Here is a 23,315-nt window from a genome sequence, read left to right as displayed (position 1 = left end):
ATTAAAAACCACGCCCTGTCGACCCGACCCGACCCGACCCGTAGGCTAATTTGCTAGGGCTAAGTAATAACTAGCATCGTCACTTCGAAATCCAAAAACCCTTTCAAAACCCTGATTCTCTTATCAGTCACCGTCTCCATTCCAACTCAATTTCGAAAAACCAAAAGGAAAAGCGCTGCTGATTATTTTCACGCAAGTAACGGAAAATGACAGCTCCTTCGAAGAAAAAACAACAGAATCCAAAACAAAACGACGGTCCAAAATTCAACAAAGCATCACAGAAGCAGTTCAAAGCGAAGCAGACGAAAAATAAGAAGAGTTTTTCAAACGACGCCGTCGTAAAAGATGCGTCTATTGCTTTGCAACTTGAAGATGACGTCCCTGACTTCCCTCGAGGTTTTTCAACAAAGTCTCTCAATCTCCTAAAATTTTCTGCTTGGTTCCCGAGAAAAATTGAACGTGTATTTCGAAATGAGATTATTGAATAATTAATTAAGCTTTGAATTGATTTTTTTTGGATAAATTGTTAAGGAAAGAAAACTATTTCTGTTTTACTGATTTTTGACCTCTTGCCTTTTAAGGTGGTAAGAGTTCGTTGAGTCAGAGAGAAAGAGAGGAAATTAGAGCACAAGTTGATGAGGAATTCGAGGGGGAGGAGAGGCGTTTGAATAAGAAGAATAAGAAGGGGAAGAAGTTTCAAAACAAGAGTAGTCAATTATCTGGAGATGATTTAGGTTCCCTTTTTGGCGATGTTTTAACCGGAAAACTGCCTCGTTTTGCTAATAAGATCACAATGAAGGTATGGACCGAAAATTTAATCACTGTGAAAGTGGAAAAAAGTTATTTTGTTCATATTATAGGTGGTGTTTAAGTTTTTCATGTTTAATTTGTGCACAGAACATTTCTCCTGGAATGAAGCTTTGGGGAGTTGTTACTGAAGTAAACGAGAAGGACCTTGTAATTAGTCTTCCTGGAGGATTGCGTGGATTAGTACGTTCTGTGGATGCAGTTGATCCTGTTTTGAATGATCAAATCGAGGTATTATAAGCTTGTATGAATTCACAATTATTTTCTTTTTTTCTGTTTTCTTTTTCTTTTTTAAATCTTAGTTCTGGTATTATTATGCTTTATTCAATAATTTGCTGTCATTGTTATTCTCTTCTTTACTAGGATGGTGAAGGTAGCCTTCCAAGAGTATTCCATGTAGGGCAGCTGGTTTCTTGCATTGTGTTGAAGTTGGATGATGATAAGAACGATAACAAGAAAAGAAAGATTTGGCTTTCTCTGCGCCTTTCGTTATTGCACAATGGCTTCTCATTAGATGCTGTTAAGGAAGGGATGGTAAGACAACTCAATGATTAGCATGGACCATGATAACCTTTCTTTGCTAGATATTAATATCATTTTTTTAAATGAGAGTGCTTTCTAACTTAAACTGGATTTGAAGCAGGTTCATTTAGGATATGAGTTTACTTAAAAATATGTAAAGAACAATCATTGATATATTTGTTTAGTGGATTACATGTTTATAGATGTCTCACTAAGATTTATCTGCTCTCTTGATGCCGGGTGGGCCTCTAAATATTTGTTCTCATACCTGGGACGGTACTGTTACTATCTCAACAATCTAATCTGGCTAACTGAATCAGCAGTGGCAAAGGCCTGGCTGCCTGGTTTAGTCCAGATTTAATTTAATTTATGTGTTGACGAGGGTGGATGCTGGGGCCTAATTACCTAGTCTCATATAACTAGCATAACTGATATAAGCTTAGAGTGACTTGGATAGCCCTACGATGTTTCTCTAAGATGATGTCCTGCCACAACTATGCAACAGTCACACTGATACCCAGTCAAACATTCCATTCAATGAGCTCTATTATCACCCTGCAGCTGTTCTGATTAACTTGGTGTTTCTTTTTTCCTTAACTTGTAATTACTAGTGTCTGAAAATGGAGTGGTAAAGCTAGGATTTACATCAAATTGATATATTTCTTGTGAAAAACTTATGTTTGCTAACTATTGTCCATTACAAGTGATCCCCCTTTTAGTTGGGTCTGTGTAGGGAACAAAGATCTTGAACAACAATGTGTAATCGGAAAGATGGAAAAGATATCGTTATCTTTTGTGTTCATCCCAATTGGGGCCAAAATTTGTACTGATAATTTATGTACATGTAATTAGATATATATGATCTATGGTTCTATTACTTGGTACATTTTCTTCAACTAGAAACTATTTATTGGGAAAAGATCCCATGATTCAGAATCAGTCTTTTGGGTACTATCCACTCAGGATTATCATATTGTTGGACCAATAACCAATCATTTTGGCATAGGGCTTTGTAGCGTGGAGTGTCTGCAGTTCATGGACTCCTTAGTAAAATCTGCTTGAGTAGACATCACGTCATTATTTTTGGTGCTACTCAAGCCAAAAGAAAAGAAAAGAAAAGAAAATGATAGCTTGAACTACATTATAATATTCTACAAAGATATTCCTGAACCAAAATTTTGTCTTTGAACAAAGTGATCACTGGCATCTATCTCTACTAGTAGGTTATCACGGTATGCATCTTTCAAAGGTATCAAGGATGTAATGAAACAGTGTTAACTTGTTTGCTTATATGTCTTCTATAGATTGGTAATCCCATCTGCCCACCATTTTATGATTATAGGTCCTCACCGCATATGTCAAAAGCATTGAAGATCATGGTTTCATCCTGCATTTTGGTTTGTCATCGTTTATGGGATTTTTGCCAAAGAACAGCCAAGCTGGTAAGTACCAGTCAAGTTGCTCTGCAGCATGTTACATGGTTGCAAGTCATTCGCCTCATGCTTCTCTATTTCCCATAAAATGCTTACTTTACTGTTTTAATAATCTTTACTGTGACACCTTATTCTTCTTTTCTTCTTGGTTGTAGAGAGCAGGGATTCTGAAGTGAAAACTGGGCAATTTTTACAGGGGATTGTTACAAAGATTGATAAAACTCGGAAAGTTGTTTATCTGAGCTCTGACCCAGATACAGTGTCTAAATGTGTGGTATGCTAAAGTTATCCCATCACCTTCATGTTCTATTATCTCTTTTTTTCCAATGGATTTAGTGCTGTTTTAACATTTATTTGTTGCACTCTTATGCAGACTAAGGATCTTAAGGGCATTTCAATTGATCTTCTCATTCCAGGCATGATGGTTGATGCCCGTGTACAGTCGACCCTTGAAAATGGGATAATGTTATCATTCCTTACATACTTTACTGGAACTGTAAGTTTGCTGCTGTCTATTCGTAAAGGTTATTATAACAGATGGATAGGACAAGGACTAGCCATGGCTACTATATTTTTATATTTTTATCCACTTGGTTATGCATTAATTCTGCCTATACATCCTATATTTTTATATTTCATTTTCGTTTTACAGGTTGATATGTTTCATTTACAAAGTACTTTCCCTACTTCAAATTGGAAGGATGATTATGGAAAGAATAAAAAGGTGCGTATTCGAAGTCTACCTTCAACTGATCTGGACACCTTTAGCTCTGTTGATTTTCACAGTATTGACTTCTCACTCAATCCGTCAGTGCTTTTGTTCAGTACCCAAGTTCAGTATTAATCTCCTTTTGCACTGCCTTCATGCTTTGAGTCATCCATTGGACAGACCAACATAGTAAAGAGTACATATTACCATAGTGTATTGATTTGTTGCTTTGCATGAAGAGTATTGTGGTTTCTGTCAAGTGGCACTTTTTTTTTGCTACTTGTATTTCAACATAATGTGAATGGTATTGCAGCTCTAATTTGTACCTGCATGTTAGCCAAAAATGTTTCTGCCACACCACCATTGTTTCTTTTTTCTGTTTGTTTTTGTTAATATACAGTGCTATTATTTTGGTTTAGGTCAGTGCTCGTATATTATTTATCGATCCCTCAACTAGAGCTGTTGGTTTGACTCTCAATCAACATCTTGTTCACAACAATTCACCGCCATCTGTAAGTCTCTTTGGACGTATGATTATTATTTTTGCACTCACAACTTTGGAATTTGAGTTTTTTTATTACAGACTTTTACTATATGTTCAAACTCTTTGTTTATTGTTTGTTGCATTCTTCAACCTTTTCTGGGACTGAGTGAGCTGGGATGTCCAGAAATAGGTGTCCGCTTATAGGCATGTGAACCAAATGTAATAGATCTTAGCACTGCTTCATATCTGGGCTTTGCAATGCTAGAGGTTTTACAAGTTATATTATAGGCTTGCCTTGTGTGCTTTTGGTCTGCGGCATCAACATTTACCTTCTTGGTCCCATTGATAAAGCAATAAAGTTGAATATCACTGACTTTAAGGCTGGGCATGATAATGCATTTTTTGTACTTATATCATCTTGATTTCATAGTGGAGCTTCTCTTGATAATGGTGGCACATGCAATTATGCTCGACTTGCTTTACTTGGTATTATAATGCTCATCTTCTGATTGCTGCCTTTCTCCCTCTAGATCTAATTTTTGGTTTAAATGCAGAGTGTTAAAGTTGGAGATATTTATGACATTGCAAAAGTAGTCAGGGTAGATAAAGGCATGGGACTTCTACTTGAAATCCCATCTACTCCGCTGCCAACTCCAGCATTTGTTAATGTATGTTCTTTGTGCATTTATTCACATATTCAATGCCCTTTTCTTTCATGATAAATATATTTATATTGTTTACTTATCATTAAGTTCTTCATGGTGGTAAATGCATTAAAATTATGTTGATACAGGTATCTGATGTGGCTGAAGATGAGGTACGGAAGCTTGAAAAGAAGTTTAAGGAAGGAAGTAATGTTCGTGTTCGAATCCTTGGGTATAGGCATTTGGAAGGGCTTGCCACGGGGATTTTGAAGGTTGCTTTTCTATTTCATAAAGTTATCTATGTTTTTTCAAATGAAATGAATGTATATTGCCTGACTTGCACTGCTGTAATATATTTTTCTTGGGAGCAAACTGGGTTGCTTTCTATTTGCATTGAAGTTATTTTTAGTTATTTATTAACAAAGTGCATTTGTGATATTGCATAGAAAGGCGTCTAGCTTTCTTCTTATCTTCTATGTGACTATATCTGTTACAGCTCAAAATAAGGTTGCCTTAAGTGACATGAGAACATTTGTCATATTGTTTTTGTATATGCAGGCTAGTGCTTTTGAAGGATCTGTATTCACCCACTCTGATGTCAAGCCAGGCATGGCAACAAGGGCTAAAATCATAGCTGTTGACAGCTTTGGGGCTATTGTGCAATTTCCTGGTGGAGTGAAGGCACTTTGTCCGCTTCGACATATGTCTGAATTTGAAATTGTGAAACCTCGGAAAAAATTCAAGGTCACGCTCTAACCAGATTTGCTTTTTAAGGTGTTTTTGCGAATTGGATCTTAGATTAGACATGAATCATCTTGTCCATTGTTTTTGGTTCATGGTAATAACTTATAGTTGACCTGTGTTATTATGCAGGTTGGAGCTGAGCTGTTTTTCCGTGTGCTGGGTTGCAAGTCCAAGAGAATAACTGTGACACACAAGAAAACTCTTGTATGTTATATGACTTGAAACTTATTTTTCATCAATGTGCAGCACTTTTGGGAGTGCTCAAATGTATTGTCATAGGTTGTCTCTTTCACTGCAGCGGTCTTTGTGACTGTCAGTTTTCATATATATACCACGTGCTGTCTTTGCTACCATGTTTGACGTTTCACATGCTTCCTTGCAATCTGTTGTTAATAGTTGCTTTTTCATTTTTTTCAATGATTTATGTAGTTAATTCTCTGATGGACATTGTTGGCTTATGGTTTGACAGGTTAAATCTAAACTTCCAATTCTTAGTTCATATTCTGATGCAACTGATGGACTAATAACACATGGTTGGATAACAAAGATTGAAAAGCCTGGATGCTTTGTCCATTTTTACAATGGAGTCCAGGGATTTGCCCCCAGGCTAGTCTTAAAAACTCAAGATTGCATTTTTTTATTAACTTCTTGATCTTGCCAGCATGAGAACAACACTTTCTGTTGAATTGTTATCTATATAGTCCGTTGTTTTTTTCATTTCCTCAATATCCTGTATTCACTGGTGTTTTTCATCACAACTTATTCAATCAACCCAGGAAGGATAATTTAAGAATCTAGATGTTCTAGGCTCAATAAAGATAGAATTTAGAGTTGTAAAACAAATAGGATTAGCAGCAAGGATGTCCAAGAAACAACTGGGATTACAGGTTTGAATCTTGAATATGTTTCTTGCAGAAAAGGTTTGGAGACATTTCACTTTGAATTGAATACTTAACGAGATGATAACTTATACAATATTTTGTGAAGGGTTTGACAAATAAGGAACATATAGAAATGGTAGTTCAGCCAAAATGAGGATTAGGATAGAGACAATATCAGGGAATATAGAATAATGAATTAATGTCTCTTGAGATGGTACATTTATTCTTTCCTGACTACTAAATCTTAGATATAGTCCATACAACATTGAGAATATTATTGGTGTCCCTGACTTATGGGGTTTATCAGCTCATGCATGTTTGTTGTGCATTGAAGTCAAATTCTGCTCTGTGAGTGCAAGCCCTCATCCATCTTCCAACTAATATAACTTTCCTCTATGTTTTGGCCTTAGATTTTGGATGTTGACTATGGCTGTAGTTGTTCTTACTCTGCTTTGTGATATATTTTCACTGATACTCTGCTTCAGTGATGTATCAATGTTTATCAACGATGGCTCTATTGGGCTTGAGGATCAGGGTGAGAGCTAAAAGAATATGCTAATTTGGAATTGGATGGCCACTGCTTAGCTTTTGCTTGTCTTTTTTAATTAATCCATTGCAAATGCTGTATACTCTTTTCTTGTGTTCTGAAGTCCTGTTTGATCATTTTTGGGATATCTTTTGCCCTTCTTATTTTCTTGGATCTCTTCTGTGGGAGCATTCTGCTTTTAATATAGTGAATGGCTTTGTTGGTCTATTTGAACTATATGGCTAGGATTGCTTTCTTTTTTGGTTTGATTGTAGAGGATGCTGATTGTTTGCTCTTCATTTTAAAGCAGATCTGAGCTTGGATTGGAACCAGGAAGTGATGCAATTTCAACTTATCAAGTTGGGCAGGTTGTCAAATGCAGAGTAATAAGTTCTATTGCTGCTTCACGCAGGATCAATCTTAGTTTCATAATGAAGCCTCTAAGGTTTGCTAGTTGATTCATCTTTTCTATTATCCTGTGTCAAAATTAAAGCCATCATGAAGTAACTTCTTCATTATTTTACCTGCAGTATTGTGCCTCAAGTTGACTGTTAAATGGGTCTTTAGGGGAGCTCTAGGGTTAACTGCAAATTTGCTGTTTCATATTTGTCTGATAGGAAGCAGTATCCAAGTCCCAATATTGTGTGTTTTTTTGAAGCTGTTTTCTCTTCACCCTGCAAGAACAACTTATGAATTGAGTTTCATTTCACAAAGCAATGAAAAAGGCTATTGAATTAATTTTCTATCATTATCCCATCCCCCATGATCCTTGGGTAAAAAGATAGGAGTAAATTGACAATGGAAGATATCATATCAATTTCAATGGCAGTTGGAGTCTCATTAACAAAGAAAATACTAGTCTTTCTGCGAAATTATTCAAGTATTTGCGATTTCAAAATTACAGGTTTTCTGAAGAAGATGGCATCAAGATGGGTAGTGTGGTTACTGGAGTTATTGATAAAGTTACCGCCTCTTCAGTAATAGTTTATGTTAATGCAAAAGACTACTTGAAGGGGACAATTGCTACCGAGCATTTGTCAGATCACCATGGTATTGATCTTTGCTTTTTATACATGGCAAAAATAGCATTTCACGTTTTTCAATTATACCCTTGTTTGTCTTCAATTATGCAGAACATGCTGCCTTGATGAAGTCAGTCTTGAAGCCTGGATACGAGTTTGATCAACTACTGGTCCTAGGTATTTTTTTAGCTTTTCCATTTGAATGCTTTACCAGATCTCTAAAACTTTCTTTTTCCTGATTATTTTATTTTATGTAGTCTAAAAGGGAAAGGTTCATTTAAGATGTTCTCTGACTGCACATGCTTTTTCAGTAAAAACCAGAGGTTTTTTGGAAGACATTTTCTGATTATTTTATATAGTCTAAAAGGAAAATATTTATTTAAGATATTCTCAAATTGCACATGCTTCTTAAGTAATAAAAAGAGTCTCGTTAGAAGATAAGTTATGCAAAGCTAATAACCTAGCAAAATAAGCGAGTTACTGCATAACGTGAAGCTATGTAACGTGAAAAGGGTCAGACTGAAAATTTGTAGCTTTGCCACCCTTTTGGACAAATCTTCCCAGTCTACTGCATCTTGTCACATTTTTGGGGCTTTGGGTGCTCTGACATAATTAGAGTCTGGCCGATCATATATTTTGTCAATGCAGTATGCAAATTTGTTAACATTAATTATGAACTAGCAATTGATTACCTTGAATTTGTGTTGCTGTAGATATTGAGAGCAACAATTTGGCTCTCTCTGCTAAATATTCTCTTATCAAGTCTGCTTCTCAGCTTCCTTCGGATCTAAGCCAGATTCGTCCTCAGTCAATAGTCCATGTAAGTATGTCTTGCATCCTACTTGCATGACCAGTTTTATAAATATTTTTTTTGGGAGAGCTCTTGCAGTTGTGATGTGTTTTGAATTTTGACATGATCTTCGGAAAGTGTAGTTATTTCTGCTTTTTCATGCATCTGAACTTGTTTTTGCAAATCAGGGGTACATCTGTAACATGATTGAAACTGGCTGCTTTGTTCGCTTTCTTGGGAATTTGACAGCTTTCTCCCCTAGAAGCAAGGTGAACTCTTAATATCTGGCTTTTAAGATTGTTGTCTAAGGATGCTTTTAGAGTGGTTTTGGAAGAGCATGTACTGCCAGAACCTCTAGAACCATATTTTATTTGCATTTTAGCGGGTTACCTGGAAGGAACAGAAGTCCACTTCTTTTTTCTATCTTTTACGGGAACTTTTATGGTATAGAATGTTCTTTAAGCTTCTCTCTCATCTCCAATTCATGGGGCCTACAAAGGAGTCTCTTTGTCTGATATCCAAAGAGACTGGAAAGCCCCAGTGTGTTTTACTTGTTAGAAAGTCGAATCTCTTCCTTTTTTGTGCTTCTGGCATTTTTCTTCTTTATTAATTCTCTTATACTTGATGTCAGGCAATGGATGACCAAAGATCTCAGCTTTCAGAAGCCTTTTACATTGGACAATCTGTTCGTAGTAATATACTCGATGTTGGTGAACTATCCGAGACTAAAATTTCTCAGATTGTTGTCATTGGACTATTCATTTATTATTTATTTATGGCTGTTTCCAGGTTAACAATGAAACAAGCAGAATAACAGTGTCTTTGAAGCAGTCATGCTGCTCATCTACAGATGCATGCTTTCTTCAAGAATACTTTCTCTCAGAGAACAAGGTAAAATTAAATGTGCTATATTTAATTTATTGTTTTCTGTTCCCTTCAGTTTCAAAGACAAAATATTATTTTGTTGTAGGATCCCGTTAACCTCTGATTGCCATGCAAATACATAGTATTTCTCACATTCTGCTTGATTGTCTAATCCCCCCCCCAGATTGCTGATCTGCAATCTTCAGATTCTAAAGGTCGTGACTTGAAGTGGGTTGAAGGATTTCATATTGGCAGCACTATTGAGGGAAAAATTCAGGAGTCAAAGGAATTCGGTGTTGTTGTCAGTTTTGAGAAACATAATGATGTTTTTGGTTTTATTTCTCATCACCAGTGTAAGTTATTTATTTCTTTTCATTACCATGTGAATGCTTTTCTTGATGTGTGTTGCTTTATTAATATATACGAACTACTAATCCTTTCATTATAATCACTTTAGTAGGTGGAGCAATGGTGAAAGCAGGTGCAAATGTTCGAGCTGCTGTTCTTGATGTTGCCAAGACAGAACGCCTTGTTGATTTATCTCTAAAGCTTGAGTTTTTGGATAAATCAAGAGACAAGAGTTCTAACAGCCTAACTCACAAGAAGGTTGAGTCCTGCTTCAAGTTTCTTTCTGGTTCCGTTTCTTTGCACGCCCAAATATGTACTAAAGAAGTTTAAAGAATAAGCTTTCATGTCATCTCCTTTGCATTTCCATTTGTGGTTGGTTAAGGCCTGTATATGTGTTTCTTTCCTTGCTTATTTTTTGTTTTTGTCATGTTTGAGACTAATACACAATATTCCTGATTTTAGAAACGAAAAGGAGAGATGTCTAAGGACTTGGAGGTGCACCAAACAGTAAATGCAGTTGTTGAGATTGTGAAAGAAAATTACCTGGCAAGTACTGTTAAATCTGATGATATATTGTGGTCAATAATATTTTTATTTTTACTTATTGTATTCCCACTGATTGCAGGTTCTGTCAATTCCTGAGCATAACTATGCCATAGGTTATGCGTCGGTATCAGACTATAATACACAAAAGATATCTCAGAAACAATTTCTGAATGGACAAAGGCAAGTCTGATTTTGGCGATTAATCCTTACAGTATATATTTGCCTGTCATCATTTTTCTTTTTCTTAGAAGTTTGGGCATTTGAATGGGTGGAAGCTCATAATAAAACTTTGTAAAGCTTGACAAGTGTATAAAATTTTATTAAACTTTTTAGCTGGATAATAGTCTTCGAAACTTGGCCGTTGCCTGTAAGATTCAACATTTGCATTTATTTTCTAGTTTATACTCTACAGAAGTATTATGATTGCTTTGTTTAAACTTCATGATCTGTCATGGCTTATGTGATGCAGCGTTAGTGCCACAGTTATGGCTCTTCCAACCCCTTCTACTGCCGGGAGGTTGCTTTTGCTTCTGAAATCTATTAGTGAGGTGACTGAGACATCCAGTTCAAAGAAGGCCAAGAGAAAGTCTAGCTGTAATGCTGGATCCCTGGTTCAGGCAGAGGTACTTCAACAATAAGACTGACCCACACATGATTCTATCGTTTATGGTGGTGGTTTTTTTCAAATGCACTGTTTATATTCAACCCTGTTCTGATTGTGTAGGCTTAAATATATGTTTTACTTATTTGATATTGTTTTTTAGATTACTGAAATCAAGCCTCTTGAAATGAGATTGAAATTCGGTATTGGTTTCCGTGGAAGGATTCATATAACAGAGGTGAATGCTCTGAATAATTTGATTTCAACATTTTTATTTTCATTTATTTGGGCAACCTTCACACGCAGCTTGTTTTGGTTGTTCTCTAATTAGTGGGTGAATTTTAATTTGCTTTTCTTTTTTCTCAATCTCATGCACAGGTCAACGATACTTGTCTTTTGGAGAATCCATTTAGTAACTTCAGAGTTGGCCAAACAGTGTCTGCGAGGATTATTGCTAAGGCTGGTCAATCTGATAATAAAAAAAGTCAGCTGTGGGATTTGTCTATCAAACCAAAAATGCTTGAAGGTAGAATGATTTCTGGAATTTTTTTTCTTAAGCGTGTCTCCTTTGAGCCTGCTACTGGCTTGCACTAAAATGAAGCTGTGATGGGAAAAGGAGGGGTTCGTGTAATCTAATAATGACCTTTTAAGTAAAATCTTGATTTTGAATAAGCTTAAGACACATAGGATTCTCACTGCTTGGCATTTCTAATGTCAAGGCCAACTTTCTATGGTATCATGTGCATTGCACTGTTCCTTGTATTGAAATTTCTTAAAGGTCACAATATGCTTGGTTTTTGTCTGATTTGTTTTGGAGAGGCTTGAATCCAAGACCTCTTACTGGGGCAGGGGGCATGGATGCCACTTGAGCTAGAAGCTCATTGGTATTATTTTCTTGACAGATTCTTTTTTGCTAATCAAATTGTCTAAATTTGATCATATCAGCTACAGCATTACAAGGACACATTTCTCAATCTTGCAGCTCTGTGTACCAAAGCATTCCGTACCATGTGTCAAACTTTAAACAAATTACTTTAGGCATGGGTGCGTGTGTGTGTTGTTTTAGCACGCCATTCCAGTTATCATGTGAAAATACGCGTTAAAGCAATTAATAGCCATAGTGCCTTCAGATCACATCCTTTTTCTCAATCTTATCACGAATCCCTTAACTACTGCTTCCTTCTGCTCTGTTTCATTGAATGACAATACCTTGTGGCTTCAATCCAAACATCAACACTATGGTGCTGATTATTCTTGAATACAGGATTTGTGAGGCTGCCTAGCAACATTTCATTGTTAGATGGAATTTTCTATTTTTATTCTTTGTAGATGCTTTGATACCCATGGAATTTTCGGGGACATCAATCAGTTTCAATGACTGTTTTACAACCACTTTGTTTGCACAAATGTCACTGTTCTAACTCTACCTTCCTTTCCTTTTAATTCCTTTTTTTTTCATCACTTCTTTTTCTTGGTCTTGCTACTCTCTGAAGCTTGAAACTTTGGTTGGGTGAGTGATTTGTTTATATCTATTGATTAGAATTGTCTGCTTAACTGGCTAAGACTGCTTCTTCTTTTTTTAGCAGTAGTGCTTTGGAGAATTATCTGTAGCATTAGCTGTACTTTTTAACTTTGTTTTATTGCTCTGTTTGTAATCAAACCTACTCACCTCTCATGGATCTGAAATCCAATTGCATTGCAGATTCATGCATGATAGAGGATAAACTTGTGCCCAAGGAATATGAGTTTTCATCTGGGCAACACGTCTCTGGTTATGTATATAAAGTGGACGGTGAATGGGCCTGGTTAACAATATCTCGACATTTGAAGGCAAAGCTTTTTGTTCTCGACAGTGCTTGTGAACCTAGTGAACTTCAAGAATTCCAAAAACGATTCTATGTTGGGAAGGCCGTGACTGGTCATGTTTTGAACTATAACAAGGAGAAAGCATCATTACGGTTGGCGCTCCATCCATTTGCTGCCTCTCAAACTCTTGTTGATGGGGGAGCTCCAATTATGGATGACCTACAGAGTAATGCTCCCTGGGACAATGTTACTGCTCATATTCGCGAAGGAGATATTGTAGGTGGTAGAATTTCCAAGATACTTCCAGGTGTTGGTGGATTGCTGGTGCAACTTGGTCCTCATATACATGGCAGGGTTCATTTTACCGAACTTCAAGACTCGTGGGTTCCTGATCCATTGTCTGCATACAAAGAAGGTCAATTTGTCAAATCCAAGGTCCTAGAGATAAGCCATCCAGTCAAGGGTACCATTCACATCGATCTGTCTTTACGTTTATCTTTGATTGGCATGCCTGGTCAAAATTCAGCAGAGCTCTCGAATAATCAGTAAGTCTTGGAGCTTTATGAATTCCTAATATTGCTCTCATCTTGTTAGTATTAGTGTTGAACAACTGATTAGGAGGGGGCTGCTAAACTATTTTGTAATTTTTTCTGGCTTGTCTAGGTGTTGAGGTGCCTTTCACTTAATGAAAATGAAATGATGAACTCAGTACTTTTATTCCTTGCAAAATAGGAACTCGCTTTGGCTTGACTGCTGTGTCCAATCTCTGCATGTTAGTCTATTTAGAAACAGTGGGCCATGTTTGCATGCATCTGTAGAAAACTAGGAATAATATCTTCAGCTAGGTTCTATATTTGATAGGGACCACTTTGGTTGATTTTAACACAGAAAAATACTATGTCATGATATTGTCTTTGATTGAAGCTGAAAAGCTTTGTGATGCTGCTACAATTAATATAAGAGTACACACATAATTCTATAATTCTTATTCTATCCTCGTCGTTTCCTTTTGTTTAAAGTTGAATCTAGTGCATACCTCAACCCTGCTCAGCTAGTAGCCTACATTTAAGTTCAGCCATTTCTCATGCTCATAAATTTCAACACTCAATGCCCTAGCTGCTGAAATTTCAGTGACTGGAACCTAGGACAAATGTCAGCATGACAAACCACAAAAGCTTCTGATTCTGCAACACCGCCAAACAAAAGTTTCTGTTTAAATTCACTTATGTGACTAAACATGCAGGGGGACTAGGCCTTTGTGATTTTAGATTTCTTAATAAGCTCCTATTCTGGTCTTCTCTGCAATCTCCTGTTTTTAATACTACATTACATGTTTGACAGGGATGCTCCCAGCAAACATGTGGATAAGATTGAGGATCTACAACCTGACATGGTTGTGCAGGTAAGAGATAGGTTCCACTTCTTAATATGCTCTTGTATTATGTTCCTTTTCTTTTTCGGTCTCTTGATTACTTTTCATTGATTTGTCCAGTGAGTTCATCTTGGGCATATTGCTTGTATCATGTTTGTTTAATCCATTTTCTAAATCTGGCAGGGTTATGTTAAGAATGTTTCATCAAAAGGATGTTTCATTTCACTTTCAAGGAAACTTGATGCAAAAATTCTCCTCTCAAATCTGTCTGATGGATATATTGATGATCCTGAAAAAGAATTCCCCATCGGGAAACTTTTAACTGGCCGGTAAGTTTTTCTCCATTCTTCCTATTTTGTTGGCTGAAAAAATGCGATGTTTTATGATGGATTGTATGCGAGGAAATGTACTAAGAAGCTTGATTGCAGGGTACTATCTGTGGAGCATCTATCAAAGCGAATTGAAGTTACCTTGAAGAAATCGGGCGTAAGCAACGCGTCAAAATCTGAAAACAGTGATCTGAGTCGCCTACATGTTGGGGAAATAATTTCTGGCAGGATTAAACGAGTGGAATCATATGGGTTGTTTATCGCACTTGACCACACAAATTTGGTAATTACTAACCCATTTCAAAATTTCTTTTATGGTGGCCCAATAAATGGATTTAAATTGTCCCTATTTGAGGGGTATCTTCAACTATATCTTGCGTGTGTTTGCTGGTTCTTATTTTGTTTTTAAGAAAAAAACAAGTTTCTTTTTAAGCCAGCTATGATGCTTTCATCTCTGTGTATGATCTCTGACCTCATATGCTTATGGTTTTAATTTTATCCTATTCATTTGCATAGGTTGGATTGTGTCATGTGTCACAGCTTTTGGATCATATTGGTAACATTGAATCGAAATATAAAGCTGGGGAGAAGGTTACAGCAAAGATTTTGAAGGTAGATTTCCCTTTTCTTGTAATAGAAATTGTTGATAAATAATTGGGTTTTTGTTAATTATATTCTAGTTAGACCGGTAATTACTGGATCAGTATTAATATCATTTCACAGATTCATATGACTGATATAAAAAGTTTCTTTTCCAGTTAGATCATGCAACTTTGCTATGGACTTCCAACAAGCTCTTTTAATAAATTATTTTAGTGTAACAAAAAAGAATTGTCTTATTAAGCAAATCCCGCTGTATTTTTGTTTGGAATGGAATTTTCTCGGTTGACATTCTACTTTCCATATACTGCTTTCCTCAGGTGGATGAGGAAAGGCGCCGAATCTCTCTTGGAATGAAGAACTTGGATGTTCGGGATGATATGAACTCTTCAAAAGAAGAATCTGATGAAGAAATGAGTGAAAATGAATCTATGGATGACAGCAATGCTCAAATAAAAATAATTCCGGAGAGCAGTTTGCTTGGTATCCATAACATTGATGTTGAATGCCAGAATGAACGTTCAATTCTTGCCCAAGCAGAATCCAGGGCCTCAATTCCTCCGCTTGAGGTCGCACTTGATGACACGGAGCACTCTCATCCAGATGATGTCCTTCTTCAAAACCAAGGGCATATTGACGAGGCAGATACTATGGTTAAGAAGAATAAACAAGAAAAGAAGAAACCAAAGAAATTGAGGTCCATTTAAATGACACACTAGTTCATTTCCCTTCCATAATAAAAGGCTAGTTGGCTGAATGTTTATCATTTTCTTCTGCTCAAATTTGTCTTTATTCTTGAAAACCATCTGTGCAGTGAGCAAGAAATTAGTGCTGCTGAAGAGAGACGGCTAGAGGAAGATGAACCAAGGACTGCTGATGAATTTGAGATGGTGATTCGAAGCTCTCCCAATAACAGTTTTCTTTGGATAGCATACATGCGCTTCATGCTCTCTTTGGCTGATATCGAGAAGGCTCGCTCTATTGCTGAAAGGTATTACTGAAAGGTTTCTAGAAGCTTATAGGCAGTGAGAAACTGGAGTTTAATAGAAAACAAAATTTTAGTGAAAATGATCATTGTTCTCATATGAAATGGTATTTTTAACTTTTGTGATGCCTTCTTGCTTTTTGAAGGGCTTTGAATACAATTAATATTCGAGAAGAGGATGAGAAGCTAAACATTTGGGTGGCTTACTTCAACTTGGAAAATGAATATGGAAATCCTCCTGAGGTATTCAAGAGAGTTTAATTTTTTCTTGCTAATTTTATTATATATAATCTTTAAGTTTGACAATTTGGAGTTTCTCTTCAGGATGCTGTTAAGAAAGTATTTCAGAGAGCATTGCAATATTGTGATCCAAAGAAGGTCCATCTGGCACTCTTGAAAATGTATAAGAAGACTAATCAGAATAAATTAGCTGAGGAGCTTCTTGACAAAATGATCAAGAAGTTCAAGCATTCATGCAAGGTATATTTTATGCTTTTATGAATCTTACCTTTAATTTTTTATTTTTTTTTAGATTCTATCCTGGCTCTTTATTGAACATTTAAGCTATGGAAATTCTAGTTTTGGTTGAAACGGGTAAAGTGGCTTCTCAAGCAAAAGCAAGATGGGGTTCAGTCCGTTGTGCAACGTGCTCTTTTATGCCTTCCTCGCCATAAGCACATCAAGTTCATCTCTCAGACAGCTATCCGTGAGTTCAAATGCGGGGTCGCTGATAGAGGGAGAACCCTGTTTGAAGAAATTTTGAGAGAATACCCAAAGAGAACAGACTTATGGAGTGTTTATCTTGATCAGGTAAGATTCTTTAGTTATTTCCAAATATAAGAATTGATTTTTAGTCATTAGGTAAAGGCCAAAGATAAGACTTCTACTACATCTTTAGCACATCTTTCTAGTGATAAAATGCTGGAATGGATACATATATTGAGCAGTTGCCAACCACTACCATGTTTTTCAAATTAATTCGCAAGTAACCAGGGTATCCAGGGTTTGAATTCTGATTGCTTCGTCAAATAGGCTTCATTATCATTTTGATTTTTATATCTTAATTAACAATATTATTTCACTGTACACACCTTACATCCTGGTGTCAAATTGACAGGAAATTAAACTTGGAGACGCGGATGTGATTCGTTCACTTTTTGAGAGGGCAATTAGTCTGAGTCTTCCACCTAAAAAGATGAAAGTATGTGTTATTTGCAATTGATGGACTCCATTTTGCATAAATGTCCTGGTTTTTCCTTTCATGTTGGTCCTCATTCATGTATGCTTCCTTATCTGGATTTGCAGTTTTTATTCAAGAAATATCTGGAGTATGAGAAGTCTTATGGTGATGAAAAACAGATCGAGTCTGTGAAACAGAAGGCCATGGAATATGTTCAGAATACCCTTGCCTGATGATACTGACCCTTGTTTCCAGCCTCAGTTTCAATTTCAACCCAACATGCACTGGGTTCAGTTCATAGGTCTAGGTGTATTCCAAAGATGCTACCGAATGCGTGGTCCGGTTTTGCTGCTATTTTGATGGGGGAAAAAGGGCACAGGTTATATGCAGCTAATTGGATCTAACTCGGGGCAATGATGTCGGTGAGGTCATGCTAACACAATTTATCATAGCGCCATTTTTCCACTGCACAATAGAGTTGCAGATGGGCATTGATGTCCAGATTGGTTATTAATGAAGGGTGTTTCGTTATAGTGATTGAAATTATTCCGGCTACAACAGTACACTTATTCGGGATCTAGCCCTTTTTGCACGGGCTACTTTTCTGTTAAGAGGAGTTGCATTAAGTAATGTAAAACTGATGGGGAAAAAGCTTTCCTATTTATCATAGATTTTCTTGATTTTCCATTTTTTGTTTAATTTTATCATTTTGCGTTTGTTGGGATGTTCGCACCCGAAAAATAGAGGCCTTATGGCAAGCAGCTTCGATTAATGGAGGTAAAATAGAAAAGAGAGCCAAAAGGAACTATTTTGGCTACCATCAGAAGGTTTACAGAGAAGTTAAATGGGGAATACTCCCTGTAAATTCCTATCAACAAACCGCAGAAATCTCTGGAATTGTTTCTAGCAAATGTTTTTTATTTAAAATTAATCGAAAGCTGTTTTTTATTCCCTACAAAACCAGAGTTCTTAGCTAGTTGTTCAAAAGAAATCTTTTCAGAACTTTCATTAGCAAATTGTAAGCTGTAAGCTGAGGAAAATGGCCTCCAGTGTCCAGTATTTTAACCCTGGCATGGCCGTTAAGATTTCTCTTCATGTAATAGGCCACGGAGTTTGGAACTATAGGATCTCTTTTGGACTGGATTATAGTGCAAGGCACCAAAACTTCTGGAAGAATGCTTCTCCAATCACTTAAAAACACTGTTTTAGCCACACTGAGCGCAATCCTGGGTTTCATTCTCCTCAGGCTGTTTTTGAACTCTGTTGTTGCTCTAGTGTTGTTCATACCAATAGCTGTCGGAGCAAAAGCTTGAACCCAGCTCGTGTAATTCTGATGCATGTGCTTAAAGATAGCGTTGATCTCTGATCTCGTAAAGCCCCCATTGTATCCTTTTTCATCAAGGTACCTGCAAATCGACAACATCATGGTTCAGGCTACGAAGAACAAAAGATTGTGGTTGAAGGAAGAACATATAGCTCTAGAGAAAAGAGAAGACACCTCGGAGAGCCACCGAGTAAAACAAGGTGCCGGAAGAGTTCAGGACGCTTAATTGAAGCAACGCATCCGATCATGGCAGACATGGAATGGCCTACGAAGATTGTCTCGTTCACTCTCAGTTCATCAAGAAGGTTCACCATGTCACTTGCATACCCTTTGAAACTCGAGTATTTCTTTGGATTATAAAGGCCTGGGCTAACATTTGCAGAGAAAACCAAGTCAAAAACCACCACCTTGAAGTAACAAGCAAGATAAGGTATCAGGTGGTGCCACACGCTCTGGTCTGCACCATAACCATGAGCCAGGACCAGGGTTTCAGTGCCATTGCCGTAGATCCTACCATTTAGGGCTTCAAAAGTACCTCCTCCATAACCATGCTCATGATATAGCACATCCATTTCTGTGTTTTTGGATGAAACAGCGAAGCAAGGCCTAAAGACTAGAAAGATTTGTCGAGGTGTTTTGTCTTCAATTTCCTCTCCAGTATAAATACTAAAATATATATGAAGTAGGCCTTGCAAAAATAATTGCATATGCACGCTTTTCTGATATTTTTTTTTGTACATGCAAAATTCTAAGGATTGATCGAAAAAATCATGCATAATCAATAATTATATATGGTAATAAATAAAAAATATTATTAATGATAACTAAAAAATAAAACTGAAAAAATCAATAAACAAGTATATATAAATCAAGTATCTAATCTTACAAGGCAATATATTTATCTGGTCATGTTTACTAAATTTTTATTCATTAAATTTTATTTTTATTCAATCAAACGATACTATAAATAGATACACATATTAAATTGATTGAATATAATAAAAAGAAAAAAAATATCATGCAACACTACATATATACATTAAAAATATTATCATAAAATAAATATTTTTTATTTTCTAAAATAAATTTTACCTATACAAATTTATATAAAAAAATAAAAAAAACAATTATAAATGAATCATAATAATCTTTTTAAAAATTAAAAACAACTAACAGCCTAGAGGTCCACTGTGTTAAAAAGTTTTTATCTAATAACTTTCTTATCCATATATTTCTTTCCTTTAATAAGACTAGGTTCTTCATCCATAATTTAACACGTTCTATATAGCATAAGTAGGATTTTGCGAATGCGGTGATAAAATGGAATTTAATAAGATTCATTGAAAATAACATCAACTGATAATGGATAAATAAAAAAAGTTAATTTTTTAGGGTGTGAGGCGTAAATATTCTCTGACAAGAGTATTAAATTCAAGGGTATATTTAAAATGTTTTGAAAGTTTGACTAGCATGTTTAACAGTCAAATTTTGGGAAGTGGGAGACCCAGGGCCCTGGCCGCAGCGTGAATCCGCCACCAGACGCACCATGTCTGCACCATGCATCCACACTCGGAATGCCCTGTCTCTGTAGATATTTGTTTCTTTGCATTTAACCTTCGAATCTATTCCAGTCCAACGAGAAACAATAGCATAAATCGAAAGGTGTAAATCTAATTTGTTTATAATGATAATAACCATTGGTATGGAAGATTCAAGCTTTTAAAAATTCTTATTGTCTAGGGTTCAACTCCCCACTCTCGATGGGAATTAAGCCTTGCTCATGCGAGGTGTGAGTAATGGCGTGTGAGCTTCAGGGGATGCTAAGATACTATATCATGCCCTATAATCCTCACAAAGTCATCAAGTTTTTTCATACATATGGGATGGAATTCAGGCTACTCAATCTCCCAAGATTAGATTGGTCGAAATGCTGACTAAAGGAATGGTACGAATTAATGAAGCGATCCCAGATGATTATGGACTAGCTAAGGGATTTGATGTTTTGGTGAACTTTTTTCCAACAACTACTCCATTTCTTGCTTTAATTTGATGTTATGGCAGTTTCATTTTCCCTGCAACTGCACCACCCAAGAAGACAATGTTCATACGGTTATGTACGTATACTTTTCTCATGCACAGGAGATACATAGAGTCACGACACAGCAATTAAAGAGCAAAGGAGTTCGCCAAATTTATTGGGCCTTCCATCTGCCCAGAAATATGACTGTTGAAACTCAAAATGCAAATGAAAACAATTTATGGATGCTTTATGCAGCATATCAGTTGCAAAGGCATTTGGATCCACCAGAAAGAAATGGAGTTTTTCTTCTGGGTTGTTTCCTTTCCCCATTTACTATATATCCAGCTTATCTGCACCAAACAACAATTGAGCTGTGAAAACCATGCCTCAACGAAACGATGATAAGGACGTGTGTGGACTGATTAAAATTGCGAGTGAGTGACACAAGCAATGCTGTCAGCAATAAGCAGTAGTTGTGCTTTGATGGGCATAAGAAGAACACCATAAATACAACCCAACGAACTTGCCGCCCCAGGGTTTACTTCTGGCTGTTGTAAGAGCTTTTTGAATTGAATGACGCTGCTAGTAAAGGGCCGCTTTCTGCTACCACTGTACCATCCTCATTCAATATCTTGGGTATACAAGATCTTTACATTTATTTCTTGGTGGCTACGTGCAACAACCAAGACAAATTGGCAACTAGTATTCAAAATGAAAAGAAATGGAGAGTTAATACTGCAGCAATAACATACTTTTAGATTTTATGTTTCTCAACTGTATATTTAATTGACGTTGTTGTTTACATTAATTAAAATTTTATTAGTGAGGCTATTGTTTCTCCTAGTACCAATTAAATTTCATGGCATGTCTGATTATCGTTATTTCAAAGTATGATAATTATTTTGTTGCATTTAGAAATAACAATATTTAATAAATATTGTGCTGTAATAAGGTAAAAATATGTTATTTTATCAAATCTTTTTTAAATAGTATTATTCATACAAAATTTTTAACCTAATTAAAAAGAAAAAACCCCAGCAAACAACCTCATCACTATTTCTTTCTTTTTGCAAATGATCATCAATAATAAATAAGATTTGCTTCAATGTTAATGTCAAATTTGTTAGCGGTTTGGCGTTGTCAGTTATCTTGATGGAAGGAGAAAGCAGCGTTGAAAGAAGCCACTTGAAGCTGTATCTACCTAGGAAGATTGGTCCAAACTGTATCCATATATACAAGTCTCCAACTGTCTTTTATGGTATTAAAGTGTTTGGTGTTTCAAAGTGTTTTTAAAAAAAGTTAATTTTTTTTATTTTAAATTAATATTTTTTTTTATTTTTAGATTATTTTGATATGCTAATATCAAAAATAATTTTTAAAAAATAAAAAAAATATTATTTTAATGTGTTTTAAAATGAAAAACACTTTGAAAAGCAACCGCTATCATACTGTGAAATATCCTTATATATATAAAAATTAGAGGACACAAAATAAATTTGTACAATTTTTAATTTTTCAATTTTTATGTTTATTTGTAGTTGTTTTTTTTTTAAATATTATATATTTTTTATTCATTCCGGTTGTCATAATTCAATTTTGATCTCCTAAAAAAAAAATCACTACCAGAAAACCCGAGAAAACCAACGGAATTACCGACGGACTTTTTCCGTCGGTAATATATACTGACGAAAATAATTTTGTCTCAAAATATGTCGGTATATACCGACGGAATAAACCCGTTGGCGACACCGTCGGTATATACCGACGGTGTCGCCGACGGGGTATACAGTTTGTCTGGAAATATGTAACGGCGTGGTGACGTCAGACGATTTTACCGACGGAATTACCGAGGGATTCAAACTGAGATAACCGTATAGTGACGTGTCACTTTCACAGACGACATCATCGACGAAATCACCGACGGATTACTGCCGTCGGTGATTCCGTCGGAAAAAACCATTATATACCTACCGACACGCTCTTCCTCTGTTTCTCCTTCTTCTTCTTTCCCATCCCACCTCTCCCCTCCCAAACTACAGCTCTGCTCCCAAACTGCAACCAAACACCAATCCCAACTCTCCACTATTCTCAACACGAGCACTCAAGTTTCTTATATCTTGTACGTGGTTACAATATCCGTTTCTTGTAGATTTTATCATTTTTTTGTAAGTAAATCTATCCTTTTTAGTTTTAATATTTAATTGTGAATTTTATTGTTTTAGTATATGTATTTTGTTAACGTTTGTGCTTGTTTAATTGTTATTTGTCAAAGAAACTTGTAGTATGAATGTATAATTTTGTAGTTGTTATAGTTTGTTTTAGATTTTGTCAAATTATATTTGTTTGTAAATTGTTGAAATTTTGTTTGAATTACACCAAATTAAATGTGTCGTTGTGATGAAATAAATAATTAATAGCTTGTTTAACGAGTCTTGTTTAATTGTTATCAATTCTATTTTGAAGTTGTGATTTCTGTAAATTTATATATGTATAAATTTGTATGTATGAACGTTGATAGTTGATAATTAATAATAAATATTTAACATAAGTGTTGTTTTAGTTTGTTGGATAATGTCGGGGAAAACCAATATTTTTGTTATGTTTTATAGAGGTTCAATAGAAGTCATGGATGATCGTTCATGGATGTATTGGGACTCACCCCAAGGATTGCGGAGGATGGATTATTGTAACGGTGTCCAGGGTTTTATTAATTTTGCAACATCTATTCCGAGGAATTTTACTGATGGCGGTATTAGGTGTCCATGCAGGAAGTGTAAA

General features: G+C 35.9%; 2 protein-coding genes across 2 annotated transcripts; one reads left to right on the top strand and one right to left on the bottom strand.

Annotated features, from left to right (window-relative positions):
* Nucleotides 1–87: 87 nt before the first annotated feature.
* On the top strand, nt 88–17,880 carry LOC133677131 (rRNA biogenesis protein RRP5). The gene is made up of 40 exons (XM_062098966.1): nt 88–396; nt 582–799; nt 898–1,038; nt 1,171–1,341; nt 2,672–2,771; nt 2,918–3,036; nt 3,136–3,258; nt 3,415–3,486; nt 3,891–3,983; nt 4,510–4,623; nt 4,749–4,871; nt 5,158–5,343; nt 5,473–5,547; nt 5,813–5,949; nt 7,061–7,195; nt 7,655–7,800; nt 7,884–7,949; nt 8,486–8,592; nt 8,751–8,831; nt 9,194–9,268; nt 9,352–9,453; nt 9,611–9,779; nt 9,884–10,032; nt 10,237–10,320; nt 10,400–10,500; nt 10,790–10,943; nt 11,085–11,159; nt 11,300–11,447; nt 12,624–13,272; nt 14,069–14,129; nt 14,283–14,428; nt 14,528–14,711; nt 14,945–15,040; nt 15,349–15,725; nt 15,843–16,019; nt 16,160–16,256; nt 16,338–16,493; nt 16,593–16,823; nt 17,131–17,214; nt 17,319–17,880. Exons 1-40 carry the CDS (start codon nt 207–209, stop codon nt 17,424–17,426), a joined length of 5,820 nt encoding a protein of 1,939 aa, XP_061954950.1. The 5' UTR covers nt 88–206; the 3' UTR covers nt 17,427–17,880.
* Nucleotides 17,881–18,080: 200 nt separating this feature from the next.
* On the bottom strand, nt 18,081–19,139 carry LOC133677132 (strigolactone esterase D14-like). The gene is made up of 2 exons (XM_062098967.1): nt 18,692–19,139; nt 18,081–18,599 (listed from the first exon to the last, which is right to left on the bottom strand). The coding sequence occupies exons 1-2, from the start codon at nt 19,087–19,089 to the stop codon at nt 18,167–18,169; spliced, it is 831 nt and encodes a 276-aa protein (XP_061954951.1). The 5' UTR covers nt 19,090–19,139; the 3' UTR covers nt 18,081–18,166.
* Between the last annotated feature and the right edge of the window lie 4,176 nt (nt 19,140–23,315).

Source organism: Populus nigra, chromosome 17 (assembly GCF_951802175.1).
Source record: "Populus nigra chromosome 17, ddPopNigr1.1, whole genome shotgun sequence".
Lineage (NCBI taxonomy): Eukaryota > Viridiplantae > Streptophyta > Magnoliopsida > Malpighiales > Salicaceae > Populus > Populus nigra.
The sequence above is the reverse complement of the archived record's forward strand: the minus strand, read 5'-3'. Positions and strand labels throughout refer to the sequence as shown.

What these genes read in the sequence shown, in the direction of transcription:
- LOC133677131 (XM_062098966.1), top strand. Translation starts at nt 207, where the DNA reads ATGACAGCTCCTTCGAAGAAAAAACAACAGAATCCAAAACAAAACGAC. An exon ending in AACCTCGGAAAAAATTCAAG is followed by an intron (nt 5,344 to 5,472) that starts GTCACGCTCTAA and finishes GTTATTATGCAG; the next exon opens with GTTGGAGCTGAGCTGTTTTT. An exon ending in TTCGTAGTAATATACTCGAT is followed by an intron (nt 9,269 to 9,351) that starts GTTGGTGAACTA and finishes GGCTGTTTCCAG; the next exon opens with GTTAACAATGAAACAAGCAG.
- LOC133677132 (XM_062098967.1), bottom strand. Translation starts at nt 19,089, where the DNA reads ATGGATGTGCTATATCATGAGCATGGTTATGGAGGAGGTACTTTTGAA. An exon ending in TTACTCGGTGGCTCTCCGAG is followed by an intron (nt 18,600 to 18,691) that starts GTGTCTTCTCTT and finishes GTCGATTTGCAG; the next exon opens with GTACCTTGATGAAAAAGGAT.